This window comes from Podarcis vaucheri (genome assembly GCF_965113315.1).
Source record: "Podarcis vaucheri genome assembly, chromosome: 18".
Classification (NCBI taxonomy): Eukaryota; Metazoa; Chordata; class Lepidosauria; order Squamata; family Lacertidae; genus Podarcis; species Podarcis vaucheri.
Window position 1 is genome coordinate 5,956,716 of NC_138756.1, and position 25,204 is coordinate 5,981,919.

General features: G+C 49.1%; 1 protein-coding gene and 1 pseudogene across 4 annotated transcripts; both read left to right on the plus strand.

Annotated features, from left to right (window-relative positions):
- The first annotated feature begins 551 nt into the window (after positions 1 to 551).
- Positions 552 to 24,828, plus strand: LOC309522793 (disintegrin and metalloproteinase domain-containing protein 10-like). Of its 3 annotated transcripts, none has more exons than XM_082206364.1 (16): positions 552 to 656; positions 2,189 to 2,333; positions 3,635 to 3,756; positions 5,360 to 5,518; positions 7,365 to 7,456; positions 8,229 to 8,354; positions 9,882 to 9,974; positions 10,699 to 10,858; positions 12,503 to 12,663; positions 15,271 to 15,442; positions 17,523 to 17,667; positions 18,509 to 18,692; positions 18,820 to 18,919; positions 20,557 to 20,777; positions 22,305 to 22,401; positions 23,523 to 24,827. In XM_082206364.1, the coding sequence occupies exons 1-16, from the start codon at positions 590 to 592 to the stop codon at positions 23,657 to 23,659; spliced, it is 2,181 nt and encodes a 726-aa protein (XP_082062490.1). In that variant the 5' UTR covers positions 552 to 589; the 3' UTR covers positions 23,660 to 24,827. The 3 variants fall into 3 exon arrangements, with proteins under 3 accessions (XP_082062490.1, XP_082062492.1, XP_082062491.1); XM_082206365.1 differs by having other exon boundaries at positions 559 to 656; positions 2,198 to 2,333; positions 23,523 to 24,828; XM_082206366.1 differs by lacking the exon at positions 9,882 to 9,974 and having other exon boundaries at positions 23,523 to 24,828.
- On the plus strand, positions 8,435 to 9,070 carry LOC309523025 (vesicle transport protein GOT1B pseudogene; annotated as a pseudogene). The gene has a single exon. The product of its transcript is annotated as a vesicle transport protein GOT1B pseudogene (transcript).
- Positions 24,829 to 25,204: the final 376 nt, after the last annotated feature.

Here is a 25,204-nt window from a genome sequence, read left to right on the forward strand (position 1 = left end):
CCCACAGCGCCACCCACGTTCCTTCAAAAATAGTATGCAGCTCATGAAACATTTTTACTAGGAGAAAACAATGCAACTTTTGAAGAGAAATGGCGGGACTTAACTGGCCAGCTCAGGCCATGCTCTTACAAAGGAACTTCGTTCAGATGCCTCTTATACTAGAATCTAAACCTCCTAGGAGGAATTGAGGGTTTGAGATCCATTGGCTGCCCTCACCTGGTTTTGCTGGCCAGTCAAAGCCAAATCTTGGGACTGTGGCCACTATCACCTGCTGACAGCTTCTAGGAGCCACAGGTGAGAGCTGAGTGCAGGGTAGGGGCCAAAGATGGACAGACTATCCCCCCACCAGAGGTACTAACCCCTCCCTTAACACCCCATACATTATGTTTTTAATGCTACACCACAGTTGCCCAGTACTGGCAGCAAGGAGCTGGAACTCAACTATCACCAGCCCAAGCTGAAGCCTTCCAGTTAAACAAGCCTGTGCAAGACCCTTCCTGTGTTGTGATGCCTTTGCCTCAAATGACGAACCTTCTCTGAATTCCGACACGCCCTAATCGGAAGAAGGAAAAGAGGTCTCTGTCGCACCATGCTGGCTTTCTGGTATTTAAGTTTCCCTTTTTGGAGAGTGATTCTTTCCCAAACGCCTGGCTCAGGTAGGATTCTAATACCATCTCTCTTTTCCCACTCTCTTCCCTTGGATTATGTCCCACGAACCTCTGTTTTTTTATTATGCTCTCGATGAATCAAAGATATTTCACATTACTTCCATAGTCTGTACCCCTGCCAAAAAAACCACCCCTCCATGTATGTTTACATAGCAACCGCTATCAAAGTTCAGGCAGAAAACTTCCAATAGCCTTGTTTTGTTTTATTTTGTTTGTTTTTAAAGATATTTGAGACAGCAGGAAGTTGTTGCAGGAGTCATGTATATTAGAATAAGGTAGAATAAGGTGGAATAAGGAGCACAGGTGGCGCTATGGGTTAAACCACAGAGACTAGGACTTGCCGATCAGAAGGTCAGCAGTTCGAATCCCCGCAATGACGGGGTGAGCTCCCGTTGCTCGGTCCCTGCTCCTGCCAACCTAGCAGTTTGAAAGCAGAAAGTGCAAGTAGATAAATAGGTACCACTCTGGTGGGAAGGTAAACGGCATTTCCATGCACTGCTCTGGTTTGCCAGAAGCGGCTTAGTCATGCTGGTCACATGACCCGGAAGCTGTACGCCGGCTCCCTCGGCCAATAAAGCGAGATGAGCGCCGCAACCCCAGAGTTGGTCACGACTGGACCTAACGGTCAGGGGTCCCTTTACCTTTAAGGTGGAATAAGGGCTTAACTCCATCCAGAGCTTAACATGAAATTCTCCCTCCCTGGGCCTGCTCCGCACCCTTCCATGGAAGGTTGCCTGGAAGGAAATAGAAATAAACAATTTATTGTACCCCACCCATCTGACTGGGGTTGCCCCAACCACTCTGAGTGGCTTCCAACAGAATAACACAACGAAACACCAACCATTAAAAACGTCCCCACACAGGGCTGCCTTCAGATGTCTTCTAGAAGTTGTGTAGTTCTTTAACTCCTTGTCTTCTGATGGGAAGGTGCTCCACAGGGCAGGTGCCACTACCGAGAAGGCCCTCTGCCTGGTTCCCTGGAACCTCATTTCTTACAGTGAGGGAACCGCCAGAAGGCCCTCAGCACTGGACCTCAGTGTCCGGGTAGAACGATGGAGATGGAGACGCTCCTTCAGGTCTACTGGGTTGAGGCCGTTTAGGGCTTTAGAGATCAGCACCAACACTTTGAATTGTGCTCAGAAACCTACTGGGAGCCAATGTTGGTTTTACAAGGCGGGTGCCCTGTGTTCTCAACAGCCGCTCCCACTCACCAGTCTGGCAGCCACATTCTGGATGAGTTGTCATTTCCGAGTCACCTTCAAAGGTAACTCCACATGGAACGCATTGCATGTAGTCCAAGCGGGAGATAACCAGAGCATGCACCACTCTGGCGAGACAGGTAGGGTCTCAGCTGATGTACGAGATAGAACGCGGCCCTCAGTCTGAAAAGGAGAGAGACCCTTGGTGCTACCAGCAGCAGGGATATTGATGGATGTTTGGCAACCAGCCGACTGAATTCTGACCCTCAGTTCCTGCCATCCCAACAAAGCCCCCTTTGAGTCTCTCCCTCTCGGTTTAAGCCAGTGCAGTTGCACACCCAAGGGCCTACATCAAGCGCCACGAGAGGCTCTCTTACGACAGAGGAGCTTTGGAGAAGATGCATCAAGAGGCGAAGGAGGAAGGAGACGGGAGATCGATCTTGCTCGAGTTCCAAGCCTACCGGAGGTACAGTATGACCATCCGTTCAATGTAGGGATTGCTATGGGATTGCTATGAGGAATTATAACAAATACAGAGTAAGCCATCTGTGCCAGCAACGAAAGCACTGCGTTGACTGGGTTTAAACTATTTTGATATGATTCTTGATCAATCCACACCTCTGCATCCTTGTTCTATTTCTCTTTCTTGACAAGTCATGTACACAGACAGGCAGGCGTCCTGGGTCATCAAAGATAGTGGGCAGTTTCTTTGATGTAGCTTTTCTGATATGTTAATCTCAGGATGTTAATCTTTGGGCCAGGAAACAGGTGATAATGATCGCTGTCCTCCCGGCCATCCTTCTTATCATGTATATTACTTGTTTATCACCTCCGGGGTTGCCAGACGACACTCCTTTTGTAGTTCTGTTTTGTTTACCCCAGAAGTATGTGTGCTTACTAAGTTTTGGTAGTTTAACTTTTCCCCACGTGGGGTTTGTTGAAATGCTCAGAAGAAATCTGATTGGTTCTTAGAACACTCTGTAAAAAAGCTCTTTTGTGAATAAAACGACCTGGGCCAGGGGTGGAGGGAGAGATTATTATACGCACCCTTCCCAGAGTCTTGCTGGCACAAGCCTCTGTGTCTACTCCTATTAATCAGAGTTCAATCCTTCCTTTACTTTGGGAACGCCTCAGTTCAACAGCCAACTTTTGCATGAGTGTGGGTGATGCTCAGTCAGTACAGCATGAGACTCTTGATCTCAGGGTCATGAGTTCAAGCCCCATTTCGAGCAAAAGACTCATGCATTGCAGGGAGTTGGACAGACAACCCTTGTGGTCCCTTCCAACTCTACAATTCTATAATAATAATAATAATAATAATAATAATAATAATAATAATAATAATTTTTATTATCTATACCCACCCATCTGGCTAGGTTTCCCCAGCCACTCTGGGCGGCTCCCAACAGAATTAAAAGCACAATAAAACATCAAACATTAAAAACTTCCCTAAACAGGGCTGCCTTCAGATGTCTTCTAAAAGTCAGGTAGTTGTTCATTTCCTTAACATCTGGTGGGAAGGCGTTCCACAGGACGGGGCGCCACTACCGAGAAGGCCCTCTGCCTGGTTCCCTGTAACCTCACATCTTGCAGGGAGGGAACCGCCAGAAGGCCCTCAGAGCTGGACCTCAGTGTCCGGGCTGGACAATGGAGAGACCCCACAATTTGCCCCTTTAAAAAAAAATGCAACAAAAGTTATTCACTCTGGTGTCCACATCAAGCAATGAGTTCCGCAAGCTAAATGCATGTGTCGAAACTGTGTTTCAGGGTCTTCAGACTGAGACTATGGAGGGACAGGAGTGTTTTTGCAAGAGGCATTGAGATCACCAGGAGAAATGGTGACGCCGGGCCCACGAACCTCTCTTTCATTTACTCTGGTATCCTGGAAGGTGACAATTTTTTATTTTTTATTTAAATTGGTCTGGAAAGAAGTCAGGGGATAGAAAAATAATGTATTCTCTGTGTCTCCCACCTGCCTTTCTTTCTCTCTACCAGAACAGAACTCCAGACAAGTCTGCTTTCCACATAACTCCTATTCAGAGCAGACGCTCTGAAATTAATGAATCTGAGCTTTCATTTTAAAAGGAGTGGGAGAACAAGCTTCTGTAGTCCTTAACAGTGGCATAGCGTGGGGGGTGCAGGGGGGGCCGGCCGCACCGGGCGCAACATTTGGGAGTTAGGGTTAGGGGGCACAAATCCACGGGTTAGGGGGCGCAAATCCACGGGTTAGGGGGCGCAAATTACTTGCCTTGCCCCGGGTGCTGGCAACCCACGCTACGCCACTGGTCCTTAAGGCAGCGAAACTGTGCTTGCAAAGTCCTGGGGCAAAGGCTGGGGAAATCCCACAGGGAAGGGTGTGCACAGCGCTTTGAATGAATCAAGATGAACAAATTGTGCAAAATGGATGCAGATTTACAAAGCTTGCCCAACTTCAGGGACTGGGAGCCCTTGGCCCTCTCAGATGGACTACGACTCCCATCATGCCTGAGTGTTGCCCAAGCTGGATGGGGCTTATGGGAGCTGGAGTCCAAGGACATCCCACCTGATGCCTGCAGCTTGCAGAGTTGCACATGGGTCACATAATTGTGGTCTCTGTGTGTGGTTTAGGAGCTGCACGGTCAGGGGGAAAACAATGCTGTCCAGGGTTGTAAAGACTGCGGAGAGAATAAGTGGGTACACTCTTCCCACCTTGGATCAAATCTACGCTTCCAGGTGCCATAAGAAAGCTGCAGAGATAGCGCAGGATAGTGCACACCCCAGAAATGATCTCTTTCAGCTTCTGCCTTCCGGAAGAAGGTACAGGGTTCTAAAGACTAGGACTAGCCGTCTGGGAAACAGTTTCTACCCAAATGCGATTTTGGTTTTAAACGCAGTGTAAGGCAGTCTCTGTGAGAGTATATAGTATTTAATTATGGGGTATCAGAGTTTTTAGGGGGTTAACCAAGCTGGGATAGCTGGGATAGCTGGCTTGTTGGTTTTTGAATGTCTGATGTAAGGTAAAGGTAAAGGGACCCCTGACCATTAGGTCCAGTCGTGGCTGACTCTGGGGTTGCAGCGCTCATCGCGCTTTATTGGCCGAGGGAGCCGGCGTACAGCTTCCGGGTCATGTGGCCAGCATGACTAAGCCGCTTCTGGCGAACCAGAGCAGTGCACGGAAACGCTGTTTACCTTCCCACCAGAGCGGTACCTATTTATCTACTTGCACTTTTGACATGTTTCCGAACTGCTAGGTTGGCAGGAGCAGGGACCGAGCAACGGGAGCTCACCCCGTTGCGGGGATTCGAACCGCCGACCTTCTGATCGGCAAGCCCTAGGCTCTGTGATTTAACCCACAGCGCCATCTGCGTCCCTAACGTCTGATGTAGATTTTTTTCAATTTCGTTGTTCTGTATGGGACAATGACCATAAAGATTATCGTATTGTATTGTATAATGTTTGGATGGGTGTATTTTAGCCCAGCCTGCGCTAATGACCCTGCTGACCTTCCCACAGGAGAGCCAGGTTCCTCGTGCCACGGGTCCATCATCAACGGCCTCTTTGAGGGCTTCATCCGGACGCAGAACGGCACCTATTACGTCGAATCTGCTGGGTCGCCTTCCTCCAGCCAGACCTCTCCAACTCATTCATTCATCCATCATGAGAGTGACTTAGGTCAGTGGCTTTCAGCTCGTGTGCAGTTGCACCCTGGGGTGCCTTGAATGGTGATCAGGGGTGTCACAGGCAACACTGACCTCTGTCCCTCTGCCCTTTCCCCCTTCTGGGGTATCCAAGAGCCCATATAGAGTCCTTACATGGGTTCCCTATTGGTAGGAGAAAATAACAGGCCAACCAGAGAATATTGAGAAGCAAAGCAGATAGTAAGCCTGATTTTTATTAAACTGTTGCAACAGGGTCCTCACTCACCACAGTCAGGAAAGAGGAAGAACCCAGAACAAAGGTGTGCAAGCTCTTACATAGACTTTTTAAATTGTCCACCCTCAAACTCCAGACCACCCCACAAACATCATACCTACATCACAGATTTTAGAATCAGAGAGTTGGAAGGGACTCGGAGGATCAGATTGCGTTATCATATTCCTTAGTGGGGGGTCATGTAAACTGGTCTGGTGAATTATGCTTTTTATGGAGGTAGGGGGGCACTGGGGGTGATGGGTGGCCAGAGACCCCCTGGTCTAGATTGATTCTAGATCCTGCTGGTGGATTGAAAACCCTCCCCTTGGCGAGGTTATCCACACCTTTTCCTCTGCGCATGCCCAGGTGAACGAAGGAGCATGTGGCGTATCTTGGCACAGACCCACGCACAACATCGCTGGGCAGGTGTGGTGACATAACACTCCTCAGGTGGGAAAATGCAGCATCAGTCTGCAGCAGGCTATACCGTATTTTTCGCCCCATAAGGCGCACCGGACCATAGGGCGCACCTAGTTTTTAGAGGGGCAAATCAAGAAAAAAATAATATTCCCCCCCCCAGCCCCAAAGAGCAGCGTACAGGCTGCGCACAACCTCTCCCTGCAGGAGGGGTTGCGCGCGGCTATGGCACAAGCTATATGGCACAAGATCCATCCCGCTCGCTGTCTTGGCTTGTGCCATAGCCGCACGCAACCCCTCCAGCAGGGAGAGGCTGCGCGGGGCTAAAGAAGCCATAGCTGCATGCAGCCTCTCCCTGCCGGAGGGGCTGCGTGCGGCTATCCCTGAAGCCTTCCGAGCGCAGCGCAAGTTCCCGCTGCGCTCCTCAGGCTTCGGGTTCCTTTCGCTGAAGCCGGGAGAGCAAGACTCTCCCAGCTTCAGTGAAAGGAACCTGAAGCCTCCAGAACGCAGCGGGAACTGGCGCTGCACTCCGAAGGCTTCAGGTGGCTACCCCTGAAGCCTAGAGAGCGAGAGCGGTCGGTGCACACCAACGCCTCTCACTCTCCAGGCTTCAGCGAAAGCAACGCAAAGTCTCCAGAGCGTGGAGGGAGCGTTCCCCCTGCGCTTCGGAGGCTTCGCGTTGCTATCACTGAAGCCTGGAGAGCCTGCATTCGCTCCATAGGACGCACACACATTTCCCCTTAATTTTTGGAGGGGGGAAAGTGCGTCCTCAGAGTGAAAAATACGGTAATTCTTGGAACGAAGCCAGTTCCCCACAAAGCACTTTTCAGGGGCCAGAAAGTCTGCTTTAAATCTCGACTGTGTGTGCTGTTCTGGCTTCTGAGATTCAGGATATTTTTTTTCTTGTTTTCCTCCTCCAAAAACTAGGTGCGTCTTGTGGTCTGGTGCGTCTTATAGAGCGAAAAATACGGTACTTAAAAAAACAACTAGAGTCCTTTTTGTTGGGGATAGCTCAGATGGAAATTCCCAGGTGTCAAAAAAGGTTATTTAGGTATGCAACAAAACCCAAGTGCTTGTTGGACTTCGAAAACAAAGATCCGCCCGAGGAATTCCGCTGCATGAAAAGATTCCCTCTCGACTTGAGACTCTGCAGCACCATTATGCTTTTTTCCCCCTTCCCCACTGCTAGATTATCAACTCTGGGGAGATTCTGAATCCGTGACTTTGGCTCGGCAGACACACCGGCACCTGCAGGATTTCCAGCAAAAGCTCACAGCAAAGGTGAGGGTTAAAAGCTGAGAAAGGGGGCTTTTTAGTTTTGGGGAAATGAGAGCAAGAGGTGGCAGGGTTTATAAAAGTACTGTATTTTTTGCCCTATAAGACTCACTTTTTCCCTCCTAAAAAGTAAGGGAAAACGTGTGTGCGTCTTATGGAGCGAATGCAGGCTGCGCAGCTATCCCAGAAGCCAGAACAGCAAGAGGGATCGCTGCTTTCACTGTGCAGCGATCCCTCTTGCTGTTCTGGCTTCTGAGATTCAGAATATTTTTTTTCTTGTTTTCCTCCTCCAAAAACTAGGTGCGTCTTGTGGTCTGGTGGGTCTTATAGAGCAAGAAATACGGTACTTAAAAAAACAACAACTAGAGTCCTTTTTGTTGGGGATAGCTCAGATTGAAATTCCCAGGGGTCAAAAAAGTTTATTTAGGTATGCAGCAACTGTGGCTTGTGTTTTGTTTGCCCCAAAGTGGAAAACAAGTCTCAACTGAAGAAGAATGGCAACTTAAAGTTGATGGAATATGCGCAGCATGTGGATCTGACACATGGGTAGGCAAACTAAGGCCCGGGGGCCGGATGTGGCCCAATCGCCTTCTAAATCTGGCCTGCGGACGGTCTGGGAATCAGCGTGTTTTTACATGAGTAGAATCTGTGCTTTTATTTAAAATGCATCTCTGGGTTATCTGTGGGGCATAGGATTTCGTTCATCCCCCCCCCCCCAAAATATAGTCTGGCCCCCCCACAAGGTCTATCTCCCTGCTTCACCTTTTCTCCACAACAGGATCCGGAGCATTTACTGCGGCGGAAGAGAAGTCTGGATTATTCAAAGACCTCTTGCTTGCTGCACATTCAGGCTGACCACCTTTTCTACCGAAGGTTTGGCTCCATCGAAGCCGTGATCGCCCAGGTACCAGAATCTACAAAGGAAGCCTCTTAACCAGGGGCGGGGGGTGGGGGGGTAGAGAAAGTTGATTCCATTCTCATTTAAAGCTGGATTTATCCAATTTGCAATTTCCCAAAAACAATACGAGAAGCATAGTGCGCACTCCGCACTGCTCCCACCGTCGCCATGTTTTCCCTCATGGATACTCAGAAAACTGGAACGGGTCTCGCAGGTTTTGGAGTGTTTTTTCTTTTCTTTGGGATGATCCTAATTTTTGACAAAGCACTTTTGGCTATTGGAAATGTTTTAGTCGTGGCTGGCCTGGATTTTGTGATTGGTTTAGAAAGGACATTCAGATTCTTCTTCCAGAAACACAAAGTGAAAGCCACAGGTTTCTTTCTGGGTGGTGTACTTATAGTTCTTCTTGGCTGGCCCTTGATAGGAATGGTCTTCTTCCTCTTATTCAGGAACTTTTCCTCTGTGCTGGTTGGTTTTATTAGAAGAGTACCAGTCCTTGGCTATCTCTTGAATTTACCTGGCATTAGCTCGCTTGTAGATAAAGTTGGAGGGACGCGGGTGGCGCTGTGACTTAAACCACAGAGCCTAGGACTTGATGATCAGAAGGTTGGCGGTTCGAATCCCTGCGACGGGGTGAGCTCCCATTGCTCAGTCCCTGCTCCTGCCAACCTAGCAGTTCAAAAGCACGTCAAAGTGCAAGTAGATAAATAGGTACCGCTCCGGCGGGAAGGTAAACGCCGTTTCCGTGCGCTGCTCTGGTTCACCAGAAGTGGCTTAGTCATGCTGGCCACATGACCCAGAAGCTGTACGCCGGCTCCCTTGGCCAATAAAGCGAGATGAGCGCCGCAACCCCAGAGTCGGCCACAACTGGACCTAATGGTCAGGGGTCCCTTTACCTAGATAAAGTTGGAGAAAGCAACAGCATGGTATAAGGGCAAGTGTGCCGAAGACTGGCTCTAAACCTATATTATTTATAAGGTCCTTCTGAAGAAAAAAAGATCAGCACAAAGATTGTCTTGTGTACAGAGGCAAAGTTTGTAACGGTCTTGATGTAAGTTTTTAATTTACACCATAGTCTGCAAAAAATCATTTTGAGCAAAGGGCAAGTGTGCAGCCAGGACTTTCAGCACCACCAATTCTGTGACTTGAACTGAAGAAAAAGTCATGGGGAAACCCATGGTATTAAAATTTTTAAAGACTACTTAATGCTTTTGGGAATACAAGAACCAAAATCCAAGCTTATCAGGATTTTGCAAAGCAGTTCTCCAGCCTGGTTCTCCTGGAGGATATATATACTGCATGAAATTTCTCATTTCTTTGGACTTGCTGTGAACTGACCATGCAAGTGCCTTCTGCTATCCGGAGAGCAGAATAAACTTTCTCTGAATCAACCTCGGTGTCATTTGACTTCCTTTCTCCCTCCCAGGAGCAACGCAAACCCCACCAGTCAGTAAAGTCTAATAAGGCTACAGTATGGGCTATTTAGAGTCTTTCCTAGCCCTCCCATCTCTCTCTGCCTTTCTCTCCCACCAGATTGCCAGCTACGTAAAAGCTGTAAATGTCATTTACGAAGGGGCAGAATTTGATGGAATCGGGAACATCGACTTCAAAGTTAAGACCATCAACGTAAGCACAGCTCTCTTCTTAGTAGAGTTTCTACGGGGATATATGCTCGGTATTTATCACCCCTGCTCTGCAAAAATCTCCAAATTAATCCGAACGTCAGTGTCTAAAATCCCTGGTAGAGGACAAGGATCTTGAGATCACGTTAAGGGTAGCCAAATTCTGTGCGATTGCCATAAAACTTAGGGAACAAGCTGTGCTATCATAATGATTAAGGTTTTAAATGATAATTTTAGGTTATATGTTAGTGACTAAGTTTTAATTTCTATATTTTTAAACTGTTGAATATCTGTATTGTCCCTGTTATACCTAATTGCAAATTCAAATGTATCCCTATTATGTTTTATGACTTCCTTGATATTGTATGTGGGCTGGAACTGGTCTGTGACCAAAATAATAAAATTCATTCATTCATTCCTCTCCTTTCCCTTCCTCCCCTGCAACAAAAACTCTGTGAGGTGAGTGAGGCTGAGAGACTTCAGAGAAGCGTGACTGGCCCAAGGTCACCCAGCAGCTGCCTGTGGAGGAGCGGGGAATTGAACCCGATTCACCAGATTATGAGTCCACCGCTCTTAACCACTACACCACACTGGCTCTGTGTTTCTGTGCAGGGTTTCAGGCAGTCCCTGAGGTGCCCTGGGTCAAAGTTGTTTCTGGGCTTTGTAAATCAATGCAAAATACTAAAGCAGCGTCACGTGCTCAGGTGTGTCTTATCCTTCTTTCGCAGATCGTGGAGGAGGAGGACCGCTCAGAGTCGCCCTTCATCAGTCCAGAGATGCTCTTGATGATGCACTCCAAAGCCAACTGGAACAGTTACTGCTTAGCTTTCCTGCTCACCGACAGGGATTACAGCGGAGTTCTGGGCATCGCTTTCAACGGACAACCTGGTGAGTTAGCGGAGTGGCGGTTCAACAGCCCCAGTCCTTATCTTTGGAAGGAAGAACATACAGCCACAGACCGACCTATGGGGATAATTTTTTATTGCTCTGTTAATAACTCGCCACCCATCACCAAATAAATCTTAGATAAATACCGCATTTTTCGCTCTATAGGACACACTTTTTCCCCTCCAAAAATTAAGGGGAAATATTTGTGCATCCTATGGAGCGAATGCAGGCTCCTTGGCTTCAGCGATAGCAACGCGAAGCCTCCAAAGCGCAGAGGGAGCGCTCCATCCGCGCTCCGGAGGCTACACATTGATTCAGGGATAGCCACCTGAAGCCTTTGGAGCGCAGCGGGACCTCTAGTTTGGGGATGGCTGCGCAAAGCCTCCGCAGGGCAGCAGGACGAAGGCACCCCACTGTCATGCGGAGGCTTCACAGGCTGTCCCAGAAGCCAGAACAGCGAGACGGAGCGCTGCGCAGTTCTCCGTCTCGCTATTCTAGTTTCGGGGTTAGCGGCGCAAAGCCTCTGCAGGGCAACGGGGTGCCTTCATCCCGCTGCCCTCCGGAGGCTTCGCGGGCTGTCCCAGAAGCCTCCGCAGGGCACGGGGATGAAAGCTCCCCGTGCCCTGCGGAGGCTTCGTGCAAAGCTAGACCAGCTATCCCAGCGGCTATCCCAGAAGCCAGAACAGCAAGAGGCTTTCCTAGAAGCCAGATCCCTCTTGCTGTTCTGGCTTCTGGGATTCAGAATTTTGTTTTTCTTGTCGTCGTCCCCCCCCCCAAACTAGGTGCGTCCTATCATCTGGTGCGTCCCATAGAGCGAAAAATATGGTAATACAAACCAACAACACGTCCAAAACACTGGCGACACAAACGAGAATAAGTTAACAATAAATAAGAGGATAGGGTTTTAAACACATACACACATTTAGAACCACAAAACAAGCTGGGGTTTTTTGACAGGGGCTCAGAGAACAGGGGGACATGATAAGTCTTTTCTCTCTCACCCCCTCCAAGACCCGGCTTTTGATGTTTAAGGCCTCTTTCCATGTTTCTTTGATTTCTTCTGCCTCACGAATCTTACATTATCTTTAAAGGAAGAACGTTAGGTTTGTTCCCTGTCATCTCCAGGCAGGGCTGGAACAAGACCCTGGAATCCTGGAGAGTCGCTGCCAATCCGTGTTGACAATATTGAGCTCTGTGGCCTGATAGTCTGACCTCCAATGTCCCTGATCTCTCGAGTTTGGGTTTTTTTTCCTTGTTAATATCTACCTCCTGGGACGTGGGTGGCGCTGTGGTCTAAACCACTGAGCCTCTTGGGCTTGCCGATCAGAAGGTTGGCGGTTCGAATCCCCACGACGACGGGGTGAGCTCCCGTTGTTCAGTTCCAGCTCTTGCCAACTTAGCACTTCGAAAGCACACCAGTGCAAGTAGATAAATAGGTACTGCTCCGGCGGGAAAGTAAACCATGTTTCCGTGTGCTGCTCTGGTTCGCCAGAAGCGGCTTAGTCATGTTGGCCACATGAACCGGAAAAACTGTTTGCGGACAAACGTTGGCTCCCTCGGCCCGTAAAGCGAGATGAGCGCTCCAACCCCCAGACTGGACTTAACTGTCAGGGGTCCTTTACCTTTTTTTTATCTACCTCCCAGGTGATTCTGGAGGGATTTGCTCGAAGCAGCGCACTTTCCAAGACAAGGAGGTCTCGATGAACACGGGGCTGATCACATTGCAGAAATATGGACAGCTCCTTCCTCCGAGGATGATCCACGTCACGCTTTCCCACGAGCTCGGGCACAGCTTGGGCGCCTACGTGAGTTTGTTGCTTTTCCGGCGTGGAAAACAAAGAAGCTCAGCCAGATTCCCACACCGTTTCCTTTCGTGATGAGTCCAGCATCCTGGGTGCTGAGCTCAGATAGAACGGGCAATGCTGAGTCAGTGGAATTTGCTGCCAAGGAGTGTGGTGGAGTCTCCTTCTTTGGAGGTCTTTAAGCAGAGGCTTGACAACCATATGTCAGGAGTGCTCTGATGGTGTTTCCTGCTTGGCAGGGGGTTGGACTCGATGGCCCTTGGGGTCTCTTCCAACTCTATGATTCTATGATTCTATGATGTTATTTCTTATGCAAATATCAAGGCTCGGTGCCACCAGAGTATTAAAAATATATATGTCAAATTTCTTGCATCAGAAGGTGTTGGACTTGATGACTTTTGAGATCCGACTCTACAGATCTATGAAATCCGACTCATTTAAGACCATATTGAACCTGTAATTCTCAGTAATAATGGAACACATCAAGCTTGTTTTCTCCTGCTCTGGAGGGTAGAACTCGAACCCATGGCTTCAAGTTACAAAAAGGACTATTCAGGCTAAACATCAGGAAGAACTTTCTGACGATAAGAGCTGTTTGACAGTGGAATTTGCTGCCAAGGAGTGTGGTGGAGTCTCCTCCTTTGGAGGTCTTTAAGCAGAGGCTTGACAACCATATGTCAGGAGTGTTCTGATGGTGTTTCCTGCTTGGCAGGGGGTTGGACTCGATGGCCCTTGTGGTCTCTTCCAACTCTATGATTCTATGATTCTATGAGTCATCCGAAAAGCAAAGAGCAAGCTGACCTTTTACTGCTGATTGAGGCTCCATGCCGTGGCAACCCCACAATAAATGCATTTATTGTATGTTTCCAAGCACAATTCAAAGTGTTGGTGCTGACCTTTAAAGCCCTAAACGGCCTCGGTCCAGTATACCTCAAGGAGCATCTCCACCCCCATCGTTCTGCCCGGATGCTGATATCCAGCGCTGAGGGCCTTCTGGCGGTTCCCTCATTGTGAGAAGCGAGGCTACAGGGAACCAGACAGAGGGCCTTCTCAGTGGTGGCACCCATCCTGTGGAACATCCTTCAGATGTGAAGGAAATAAGCAGCTATCTTATCTGTAAAAGACATCTGAAGGCAGCCCACTTTAGGGAAGTTTTTAACATTTAATGCTATACAGTGGTACCTCGGGTTACATATGCTTCAGGTTACATACGCTTCAGGTTACAGACTCCACTAACCCAGAAATATTGCTTCAGGTTAAGTACTTTGCTTCAGGATGAGAACAGAAATCGTGCTCCGGCAGCGCGGCAGCAGTAGGAGGCCCCATTAGCTAAAGTGGTGCTTCAGCTTAAGAACAGTTTCAGGTTAAGAACGGACCTCCGGAATGAATTAAGTACTTAACCTGAGGTACCACTGTATTGTTTTTAACACTCGATTGGAAGCTTCCCAGAGTAGCTGGGGAAACTCAGCCAGATGGCGGGTATAAATAATAACAGTGGCGTAGCGTGGGGGGTGCAGGGGGGGCCGGCCGCACCGGGCGCAACATCTGGGGGTTAGGGTTAGGGGGCGCAAATCCACAGGTTAGGGGGCGCAAATCCACGGGTTAGGGTGCGCAAATTACTTGCCTTGCCCCGGGTGCTGACAACCCACGCTACGCCACTGAATAATAATAATAATCACATGGCTCAAAGTCAGAGTTAACTCTTTATTAGCAAGGACACGATCTGCACAGACTTGGCAGTGTCTAATGAGGAAAGCAGCTCATCCCTGGTATGTCTTACCCCATGGAAGTCCCCACCGCCCCACAGCTGCCTAAATCCCCTGCTCTCCAGGGCTTCCCCAAGCAATCGGAGACTGCGCCTGCTTGCATGCAGCCAGCCTCTGCTCCACGCTTTTCATGCCTCTCCTGGTTCTGGCACACTGCAAGAACACAATTGAAGAGGGTGTTTGACAATGACAATGAACTTTACTACGGTCACAGACCAGGATAAAAAGCAATAACATATAAATAAAATAGCAGTTAGGATTTTATTTTATTTTTAACTAATAAATGTTGGGGCAAATAAGGACAAAGAAACAACATCTGAATAAAATACAAGATTAAACACGGATAATGGGTGGATTAAAAACTGATAATTAAAACAGATAAGAACTAAAAAACAAATAAAAACATGCAGTTAAAACTTAACTGTAAGAGCGTAAGAACTAAAAAAACTCACAGTTAAAACAACTATAAGAAGCTGCAGAGTAGAAGCCTCTGAAATAGATGACACTCACAGCATTAGAGACTGATGTGCAAATATGGTTAAAACAGACAATTAAAACAATGCACAACAATAAATTTAGAAACAATGTTCAACAATAAACTATCCCAGGGAGTTGACTCAGAGTCACCCATGGAACCGAGTTTGGGGATTTTCACGCAAGACTATTTTGAGTTGGGCGATGGTCTGCGCCTACAGATTTGTACACAGAATCTGGCGACCGTCCAGGTCTTCTTCTGATCTCTGCCTAACAGCAAAAGGTTAAATTTTTGCTTTTGCGGGAGGTTGAGGAGCCTCACCAGTTGGGGATCCATGAACTTACTACGAAGAGGGTGTTTGTTTTTCAGCACGACGAAAGCAAAGAGTGTTCCAGTTTCCACATTGACACCACCGAGGGGAAGTACCTGATGTTCAGCTACGCCACGGATGGGGAAGAATTCAACAATGACAAATTCTCCCCCTGTAGCCGCGCTTACATTGCAAACCTCCTGAGGATCAAAAAGGACAGCTGTTTCGTTGGTGAGAGAGCCTGACTGTCTTTGGGTACTTATTTACACCCGCTTCCTTATATTGGTTGAATTGGTAGGGGGATGATTTATTTAGGGCTGTCAAAGGTAGGAAGGGATGGATTAGGCTATTTTCCTTCCACGGGGCCCAACAGAATCTTCAGTCCACTTTCCACTGCCTGCAGATTTATTAATTTCCTAAACACATAAAATTTTGCATTGAAATCATTGCAATTTTCCAGATGCGCTTTCCATAATAATAATAATAATTTTTTATTTATACCCCGCCCTCCCCAGCCAAGGGCGGGCTCAGAGCGGCTTACAAGCAATAATAAAAACAAGTTGAATGATTGCAACTTAAAAACAAAATTAAAGCACAACATTAAAATATTGAAACATTAAAATATTAAATTGTAGCCTCATCGCAGGAGGAGAAGGAAAGGAAAAAAGAAAGAGGGGGAGGGAATCAAATTGGCTCCAAGCCAAAGGCCAGGCGGAACAACTCTGTCTTACAGGCCCTGCGGAAAGAAATCAGATCCTGCAGGGCCCTGGTCTCATGAGGCAGAGCGTTCCACCAGGCCGGGGCCAGTGCTGAAAAGGCCCTGGCTTTGGTTGAGGCTAATCAAACTTCCTTAGGGCCCAGGACCTCTAGGTTGTTGCTATTTATGGACCTTGAGGCTCTCCGTGGGGCAAACTGGGAGAGGCGGTCCCGTAGGTACGAGGGTCCTAGGTCGTGAAGGGCTTTAAAGGTCAAAAGCAGCACCTTAAATCTGACCCTGTACTCCACCGGGAGCCAGTGCAGCTTGAAAAGCACACAGCATTATATTGAACTAAAGCCCTACTCAGAGTAGGCCCATCGAAATGACCAAACTTCAGTTAGCCACGCCTGTTGACTTCAATGGGTCTACTCTGAGTAGGACTTACTGAGAAGCTCAATAAACAATATCTTTTCCAGCATAGCAGGAGGTTGGATTAGATGCCCTTTGGGGGTCTCTTACAACTATTCTATATCTCTTTGGATTTCCTGCACATCCTATAAGATCCAGTTCTGCAGGGACGATCCGATTTTCGCAAGGCACAGTTGTGAAACGAAAAGAAAAGCTCTCGGACCCCTGGGAATTAATCAGGACACAATCGAACCAGAATATGGGTCAAGCAAAAGTGTGGATGAATCCTAAGAAATCAGGCAATGTGAGAACCAGTGTGTTAGTTTATATTTGGTTAAAAGTAAAAATACTATAGATTATGGTAAAATAAAAGGAGAATTCTCTGGATATCCAGGTTTCGGGCAAGTTTTCTTTTGTGAGAGAGCTCCAGCAGAGATTTAAAATATGCAGCAAAGTAAATTGTGGAAATATAGGTTGTTAGACCTTTAAAATATCCCCTCTCAAAGTTCCTCCCTTTCCTTCACCATAGAAAGAAACCACTTTTGGTAAGTTACAAATGGTTTACTTACAAACTTTCCAAAGGTCAGATTCACGTGTTTTTCCATATAGCAGCAGCAAAAAAACGCTGGCAGTTTAATTTAGGTTCCCAAAATGGTAAAATGTTTCTAAATCATATGTATGAAAACACAAAGATGGCTTGCTAAAGCCAGGTGGTTAGAGCCCCCAGCTTAGCCCCTTACTGGTAGGGTTCACATGGTGGAAGTGGGAGAACAAAGAGTTTGGCAAGGTGAGAAGAAGAGTAGAAGAGTTTGGATTTGATATTCCGCTTTATCACTACCCAAAGGAGTCTCAAAGTGGCTAACATTCTCCTTTCCCTTCCTGCCCCACAACAAACACTCTGTGAGGTGAGTGGGGCTGAGAGACTTCAGAGAAGGGTGACTGGCCCAAGGTCACCCAGCAGCTGCAGGTGGAGGAGCGGGGAAGCGAACCCGGTTCACCAGATTACGAGTCCACCGCTCTTAACCACTACACCACACTGGCTCTCGAGGGGTGTGTGACCTAGCTAAGCCTGGCAGGACAGCTTACTCTATGGTCTTAACCCCTTCATGCATTAATTAGGATTAAGCACGTTGGTTACATGAGGCTGGATACATCCCAGAACTGCATCTTTTCCCCACCACCTCTTCTTCGGCATTTTGCTTCCAGAAACAGACCGTCCCATCTGCGGGAACCGGATTATGGACCCAGGAGAGGAATGTGACGTTGGCAATGATGCCACAGACCCCTGCTGCTATGGTGCGGCTGAGCCCAGCGGGATCCGGTGCCGGTTGAAGCCGGGAGCTCTGTGCAGGTAACGGTGGAGACATGTGGCTCGCTTTGCCCTCTGCTTTCACAAATTTGTGCTTCTGGTCCTCACCATTAAATCTCTCCTCCATCCTCTCTCGGTACTCCACAAGCTCATCTGCATAGCTGTCAACCGTCCCTTATTTGGCGGAAAAGTCCCTTATCCCAGCGCCTGGATTGATGATGTCCCTTAAATTTCCCGGGTTTCAAAGGAAGCAGCTCCTCTCCCTCCCTGCCTGCCTGCCCGGGAGGAGGGAGGCTCCAGCTGTGTTGCTTGGCTGCGTTGCTCACCCAATAAGGAGTCTAAGAACGACTGGGGGGTGGAGCTTGCATGCCTTGTGCCAATCAAATCGGCCGCCTTGCCTGGGGACTCGCCTTTGCTCAGCGCTTCCCAGCGGAGAGGTGACGGTGGTTTTCCTTGCTGCATCCCCTTTGCCAGATTGCTGCGATGTGGGAACCACCGCTTGAGGCTTCGTTTGGCTGCTGGCTGGGCTTTCTGCCTTTGGCTCAGAGGGGCTCAGAAGTTGAACATACCTGTGTTGGGAAAATCCCTTATTTTGGCTGCTGATCCCTTATTTTCGAGGCTGCTGGTCCCTTATTTTCAAATCTGTAAGTTGACAGCTATGCTCATCTGTTCCTTTCCCTGTTGCAGCTGCTGGGTGACCAATCTAACCACCTTGCGACCTGGGGCCTCCAAAGTGTTGTCATTTGTGGACCTTAAGGTCCTCCACGGGGCATACCAGGAGAACATCAATAGAGTGGAAATAAGTCCGCAGAGTGGTCCAGTTGAGGATTTTGCAGAGCATATTGGATGGTTCTTTCATGTATGTGTGTTGCTGTTTTTTAAGTCCTAGCCAGGGCCTCTGCTGCAGCCACAAATGTGCCCCCAAACCCCGAGGGGAGCAATGCCAGGCGGAGACCGAATGTGCTTCAGAAAGCACCTGCTCTGGGGCAGAAGCAATGTGTCCGCCACCCCTTCCGAAAGCAAACTTCACCCTCTGCGGCATGCGGTCCCGGGTGTGTCTGAACGGGGTGAGTTTTCACAGAGTTGGAGGCTATTGGCCATTGGCCGTGACGTCCAGGGGGATACCTCCAATTTCCTGGGGCACTCTGCCAAATACTGGGAGCTGAGAGCCTTCCTTCCTCTGTCTCTTTCAAGCTCTGTGTGGGCTCCCTCTGCACGCGGCACGAATTGGAGCAGTGCGATTGCGTCACCGATTCCCTGAGAGAGAGGTGCCAGCTCTGCTGCCAGCTTCCAGGTCCTAATTCATTTCTTAAAAAAATAATAATTAAGCAAATGTATTATGGTGGTGATACTGTTGCAAAAACCAAACTCAACAAGCATCTCTTATTACAAAAAAGTGGGGGGGGGTACAAAGAAGTGGGGTGGGTGGGTGTTGCGGCGCTCATCTCGCTTTACTGGCCGAAGGAACCAGCGTACAGCTTCCAGGTCATGTGGCCAGCAGGACTAAGCCGCTTCTGGCGAACCAGAGCAGCGCACGGAAACGCCGTTTACCTTCCCGCCGGAGTGGTACCTATTTATCTACTTGGACTTTGACGTGCTTTCGAACTGCTAGGTTGGCAGGAGCAGGGACTGAGCAACGGGAGCTCACCCCGTCGCAGGGATTCGAACCACCGACCTTCTGATCGGCAAGTCCTAGGCTCTGTGGTTTAGCCCCTAGGGAACCCCCAAAGGAAAACTGCTCAGAGCCCAGGGAGGGGTGATGGGACGATGATGAGTGGTCAGAAGGAGAAGACTGGGAGGAGGAGGTGTCGGAATCTGAAGAGGCAACAGGGTTTAGTGAGCAGGAAGAGTCTGTGGCAGAGAGAAGTCGAAAATCGGAGGCTGAAGCAAGAGAGGTGGGAGGCCAAGAGGCAGAGAAGAGTCCAGCTGTAGTCACGGGTGTCTTCTCCTTCTGCTGCAACCAGCTCTTCTTCCCCCTGGACTCACAGAATCAGGAGCGGCATGAAAAGAGCGGAAGAGAAGTTAGCTTCATGCAGGCGTAGTCTCAGATTGCTGGGGAAAACCCTGGAGAGGAGGGAACTTAGGGAGCTGTGGGAAGGTGGGAGTCTTCAGTCTTGGCAACTGATCCATGGGGGCAAGACCGGCCAGAAGATGAGTTGCTGTGCTCATTAGGCCTGACACCCCTGTGCAGATCGTGCTTTTGCTAATAAACAGTTAATTCCCACTTGCATGGTGGCTCACTCCTGACAGTTCCCCATCTCTGATTGTTGTTGTCGTTTAGTCGTTTAGTCGTGTCCGCCTCTTTGTGACCCCCTGGACCAGAGCACGCCAGGCACTCCTGTCTTCCACTGCCTCCCGCAGTTTGGTCAAACTCATGCTGGTAGCTTCAAGAACACTGTCCCACCATCTCGTCCTCTGTCGTCCCCTTCTCCTCGTGCCCTCAATCTTTGGACGCCTTCCGGCCTGAGGGGCTCATCTTCCAGCGTCATAACTTTTATATGCCTGTTGTCTTTGTCCATGGAGTTTTCTTGGCAGGGATACTGGAGTGGCTTGCTGGTTCCTGCTCCAGGTGGATCACATTTGGTCAAAACTCTCCACTATGACCTGTCCGTCTTGGGTGGCCCTGCACGGCATAGCTCATAGCTTCTCTGAGTTATTCAAGCCCCTTCGCCACGGCAAGGCAGTGATCCATGAAGGGGTCCCCATCTCTGATAGAACATGTAAAATCTACAGAGAGGACAACTGCCCCTGCCCAGTTTTTATTGATTCAAAATATTTCCAACACGACTTCTGAGTCTATTCAGCTCTAATTTATTGAACAGCCTCCAAGGAGCTGAATGCAGGCAGGCAAGAAAAGGGAAATTGAAATTAGACTGCCCCTGAGCCTTATTGGTCTTGGCTAACTCTCTTTTCCTAAACCACTTCTGCCAGGGAGAGCCGACACGTGTGCCAGCACTGCCTCTGCCGCCTGGGGCCGTTTCTTCAACGGCTCCGAAATCCCGCTGATTCCGGGTTCGCCGTGTGGGGGCAAGGCCGGCTATTGCGACAAATTCCACATCTGCCGATTCGTCGATGAGGACGGGCCCGTCGCGCGGGTGAAAAACTTCATCCTGGACTTCATTGAGATGGAAGACGTCGCCACCTGGATGAAGGTGAGGCGCAGGTTTCAGAGACCCTCCGTGGCTCAGGGAGAAGATAGCTCAGTCGGTAGAGGGTGGGACTCTGAATCTCTGGGTTGTGGGTTCGAGCCCCACGTTGGGCAAAAGATGTGTGGCAAGGGGGTGGACCAGATGTCCCTCAGGGTCCCTTGCAACTCTACAATTCTATGCAGGAAGAGTCCCAGATTCAGTCTCCAGCTGTTGTTGTTGTTTAGTCGTTTAGTCGTGTCCGACTCTTCGTGACCCCCTGGACCAGAGCACGCCAGGCCCTCCTGTCTTCCACTGCCTCCCGCAGTTTGGTCAGACTCATGCTGGTAGCTTCGAGAACACTGTCCCACCATCTCGTCCTCTGTCGTCCGCGTCTCCTTGTGCCCTCCATCTTTCCCAACATCAGGGTCTTTTGCAGGGAGTCTTCTCTTCTCGTGAGGTGGCCAAAGTCTTGGAGCCTCAGCTTCAGGATCTGTCCTTCCAGTGAGCACTCAGAGCTGATTTCCTTCAGAATGGAGAGGTTGGATCTTCTTGCAGTCCATGGGACTCTCAAGAGTCTCCAGTATCTCCATACAATTATAGATGTGATGGCCTGGGAATCGGATTCAGAGGCTGAACCTGAGGGATCCCAGCTTGCACAGGATTCCCTGCCTCCAGGACCAGCTGAGCTGGGGCTGGGGCCTGAGCCTGAAGGGTCCTCACCTGTGCTGGGTCCTCAGGTGCCGGCACCAGCTGAGTCTGCTCTGGCTCCAGAGGTGATGGAGGACCCATTGCCTGCAGGTGCGCCTCTCCCAGCCCCGTCAGAGGAAGCTGAGGTGGCCTCTGGGTCCGGTAACCCTCCAGTCTCTCCTGAGCTGCAGAGGCTCAGGGCAGAGAGGCAGAGGGAACTAAGTTCCCGCACGAGGAGGGCTCGCCTCCAGGCCAGGAGAGTCACCAGAGGATCGGGGCCGCCCTATGCCTCGGGGCAGATAAAAGCCGACCAGCCCCAGTCCCAAGTTACAGGAGCAACATTGTTGGTTGCTAGTTCCTGCCTGAACCCTGTCCTGCTTTCCTGCCTGAGCTCCTGACCTGCCCTGTCTCCCTGCTTGCCAGCCTGTTCCTGACTTCACCCGACTCCCAGCCCTGCACCCAGCTTCAGCTACTACAGACTGCCTCCACGTTGCACCTTTGACCACGGACCGCATTTGGACCTCGCCTCTCGGGTAACCCACGGGACCAGCACAATAGAGTTGGAAGGGACTCCTAAGGGTCATCCAGCCCAACCCCCCTGCAACACGGGAGCGAGGTGACGGCAAAGACCCATGCCCAGACCCATAGCAAGAAAGAAGGCTTATGAAAATCAGAGTCCCTTCCTGGTTGTGGTTCAGTGATGGAGGGCTTCCTTTAGTCTTCGGATTCAATCTATCTCCAGTTAGGTATGAGGAACCTGCCTCTGACACCCAATTTAAGATTTTCACCCTGGCTGGGAGAACACGACCGTCTGGATTTGGAATCCACGACCTACTGACTTATCAGTGCCCCCTATCTCCACAGACACGCTGGTGGGCCATCCTTCTGATGGTTTTGACTTTGGCCGCGATGATGGCAGCAACCATCTTCCTCTTTGGGAGGACGGTCGACACCGAAACAGGTACTTTGGGGGGAGAGGAGCATTTCATTCACTTTTTAAACACACACACACACACACACACACAGTGGCCTGTCTTGCAGTGTCAGAACCCTTTTGAGATCTTTACCGACCGTGGGCAAGGTAAGGCGAAGCGAGTTGCAAAATTCAGAGACGTTTTCAAACAAAGGGTGTACTTCCGTTTGGCTATTTCAAATGATAACTTTAATAATAATAATAAAATTTTATTTATACCCCGCCCTTCCCGGTTCAGGAAACCGGGCTGGGGCGGCTAACAACAAATTTAAAACACTCAATTGTAGAAGCAGCATAAACTACAGTATAAAAACATGAATAACAATAAAATTCAAAGTTCAGAAATCAATTTGGGGGAAATCCATCTAATAAGGATTAGATAGTCACCAGGGCTAGCTGGCTGAATTTGTCCTACCCGGGCCAGCGAGGAGGCCAGGGGAGAATTAGCTGTGGGGTCTCAGAGTGGGTAATTTTCATAAAATCATCATCATCATCATCATCATCATCATCATCATCATCATGCTGCTGCTCCATCCAACTAAGTTCTACTCAAAGTAGAACCCATTTAAATTAATAGACCTAAGCTAGTCATATCCATGTATTTCAGTGGGGCTACTCTACATAGCGAGAGGGACGCGGGTGGCGCTGTGGGTTAAACCACAGAGCCTAGGACTTGCTGATCAGAAGGTTGGCGGTTCAAATCTCCGCGACAGGGTGAGCTCCCGTTGCTCAGTCCCTGCTCCTGCCAACCTAGCAGTTCGAAGGCACATCAAAGCGCAAGTAGATAAATAGGTACCGCTCCGGCGGGAAGGTATACAGCATTTCCGTGCGCTGCTCTGGTTCGCCAGAAGCGGCTTAGTCATGCTGGCCACATGACCTGGAAGCTGTACGCCGGCTCCCTCGGCCAGTAAAGCAAGATGAGCGCCGCAACCCCAGAGTCGGCCACGACTGGACCTAACGGTCAGGGGTCCCTTTACCTTACTCTACATAGCACATGCAAAACATGGCTCGCTTTGGACGAGCACTTCTGAATTCCAAAAAATCCAAGCAGCACCCCCCCCGCCTCTTAAGAGAGAGAAGCTGAGTGTTTCCCCCCTCATTTCCTCCAGATGAGAGAGCAACGAGGGCTTCCGATAAGAAGATTTCCCTCAACCAGCACTCAGAGAACCAGCATGCTTTCTTCTACTGGGAGCACGAGGAGATCTATATCGAATCCCTGCGGCAGGAGTACGAAACCATTATATAGAGCCTCCCACTCCTTCAGAAGGCTATGTTTGAATCTCCTGAGCCTGCAGCTTCTCAAGGAATCCTAGAGTTGGAAGGGACACCGAGGGTCATCTAGTCCAACCCCACCTGCAATGCAGAAATCTCAACTAAAGCATCCATGACACATGGCCATCCAACCTCTGATTAAGAACCTCCAAGGAAGGAGAGTCCACCACCTCTCGTGGGGGTCCGGTCCATTGTTGGGACAGCTCATACTGTCAGTTTTTCCTGATGTTTAGTTGGAATCTCCTTTCTTGTAACTTGAAGCCATGGGTTCGAGTCCTGCCCTCCAGAGCAGGAGAAAACAAGCTTGCTCCATCTTCCAGGTGACAGCCCTTGAGATATTTCAAGATGGCTTTCATATCTCCTCTCAGTCTCCCCTTCTCCAGGCTAAGCATAACCAGATCCTTCAACCATTCCTCATAAGGCTGTTTCCAGACCTTTAATCATCTTGGTTGCCTTCCTCTGCACACCTTCCAGCTTGTCGACATCCTTCTTAAATTGTGGTGCCCAGAATTGGACACAGTATTCCAGGTGGGGTCTGACCAAGGAAGAACAGAATGGGACTATGTCCCTTGATCTGGACACTAGACTTCTGTTGATGCAGCCTAGAATAGCGTTAGCCTTTTTTGCGGCTGCATCACCCTGTAGGCTCATGTTAAGTCTGTGATCTACTAAAACCCCTAGATCCTTTTCACATGCACTGCTAGTATGCCAGGTGTTCCCCATCTTATATTAAAGCAGCATGCTTAGATTTGTTCTTCCTTGTTAAGATTCCTGCTCCGTGATTGCAGTCATGGGATTGTTGTCTATCAGACGATGGTGTATGTTTTCAATCCACAGAGTGGGAAGTGATGGAGACAGGATGTTTGTATTACTGTGTTCCGTGAAGTGGGACTATTGCCCTTTGTTCCTTTTCTCTTTGCTGTCTGATGCTAAAGAGAGAGGGAGCCATGTTGCAGTGCTCCGTGTGTGTTTAGATGTAAATAAAGTAGATTAGCCAAAATGCTGAGCTACTGAGTTCTGTTATGCAACTGCGAAAGACTCTGCGGATCTGTAAGTGTGATGGTGGCACAGTTGCTGTGATGTTAGGGCAGAAGAAAGCTTTTGAAGCTCCCAATCGACCAGTCGGGCATGTGTCCTAATCGAGAGTTGGGGATCCTAACATTACATTTATCCCCATTGAAATTATTTTTGTTCATTGGGGTCCAGTTCTAATTGGGGTCCAGTTCTCTTTATTTGTTAAGGTCACACTGAATCCAGATTCAATCTTCTCCATCCTTGTTGATAAGACTCCTGCAGAGAAATGCTACCAGCTACCAGGAAGCACTTCATCGTTCCGTCACACTCTTGTGTGACCAAGAAAACAGGCTGTGGGGGCGTGGCTATGCAAATCAAGGGGCAAAATGCCCCGGGGAGCAGCAACCTTGATGCCTAGTGGATGGGGGTTTTGTGGGGTCACCACCAAATCTGTGTAGACCAGGGGTGCCCAAACTTTTTCTCAAAGAGGGCCAGATTTGATAAA

What these genes read in the sequence shown, in the direction of transcription:
- LOC309522793 (XM_082206364.1), top strand. Translation starts at nt 590, where the DNA reads ATGCTGGCTTTCTGGTATTTAAGTTTCCCTTTTTGGAGAGTGATTCTT. An exon ending in TTCCCAAACGCCTGGCTCAG is followed by an intron (nt 657 to 2,188) that starts GTAGGATTCTAA and finishes TCTCGGTTTAAG; the next exon opens with CCAGTGCAGTTGCACACCCA. An exon ending in GAGTTCCAAGCCTACCGGAG is followed by an intron (nt 2,334 to 3,634) that starts GTACAGTATGAC and finishes ACTGTGTTTCAG; the next exon opens with GGTCTTCAGACTGAGACTAT.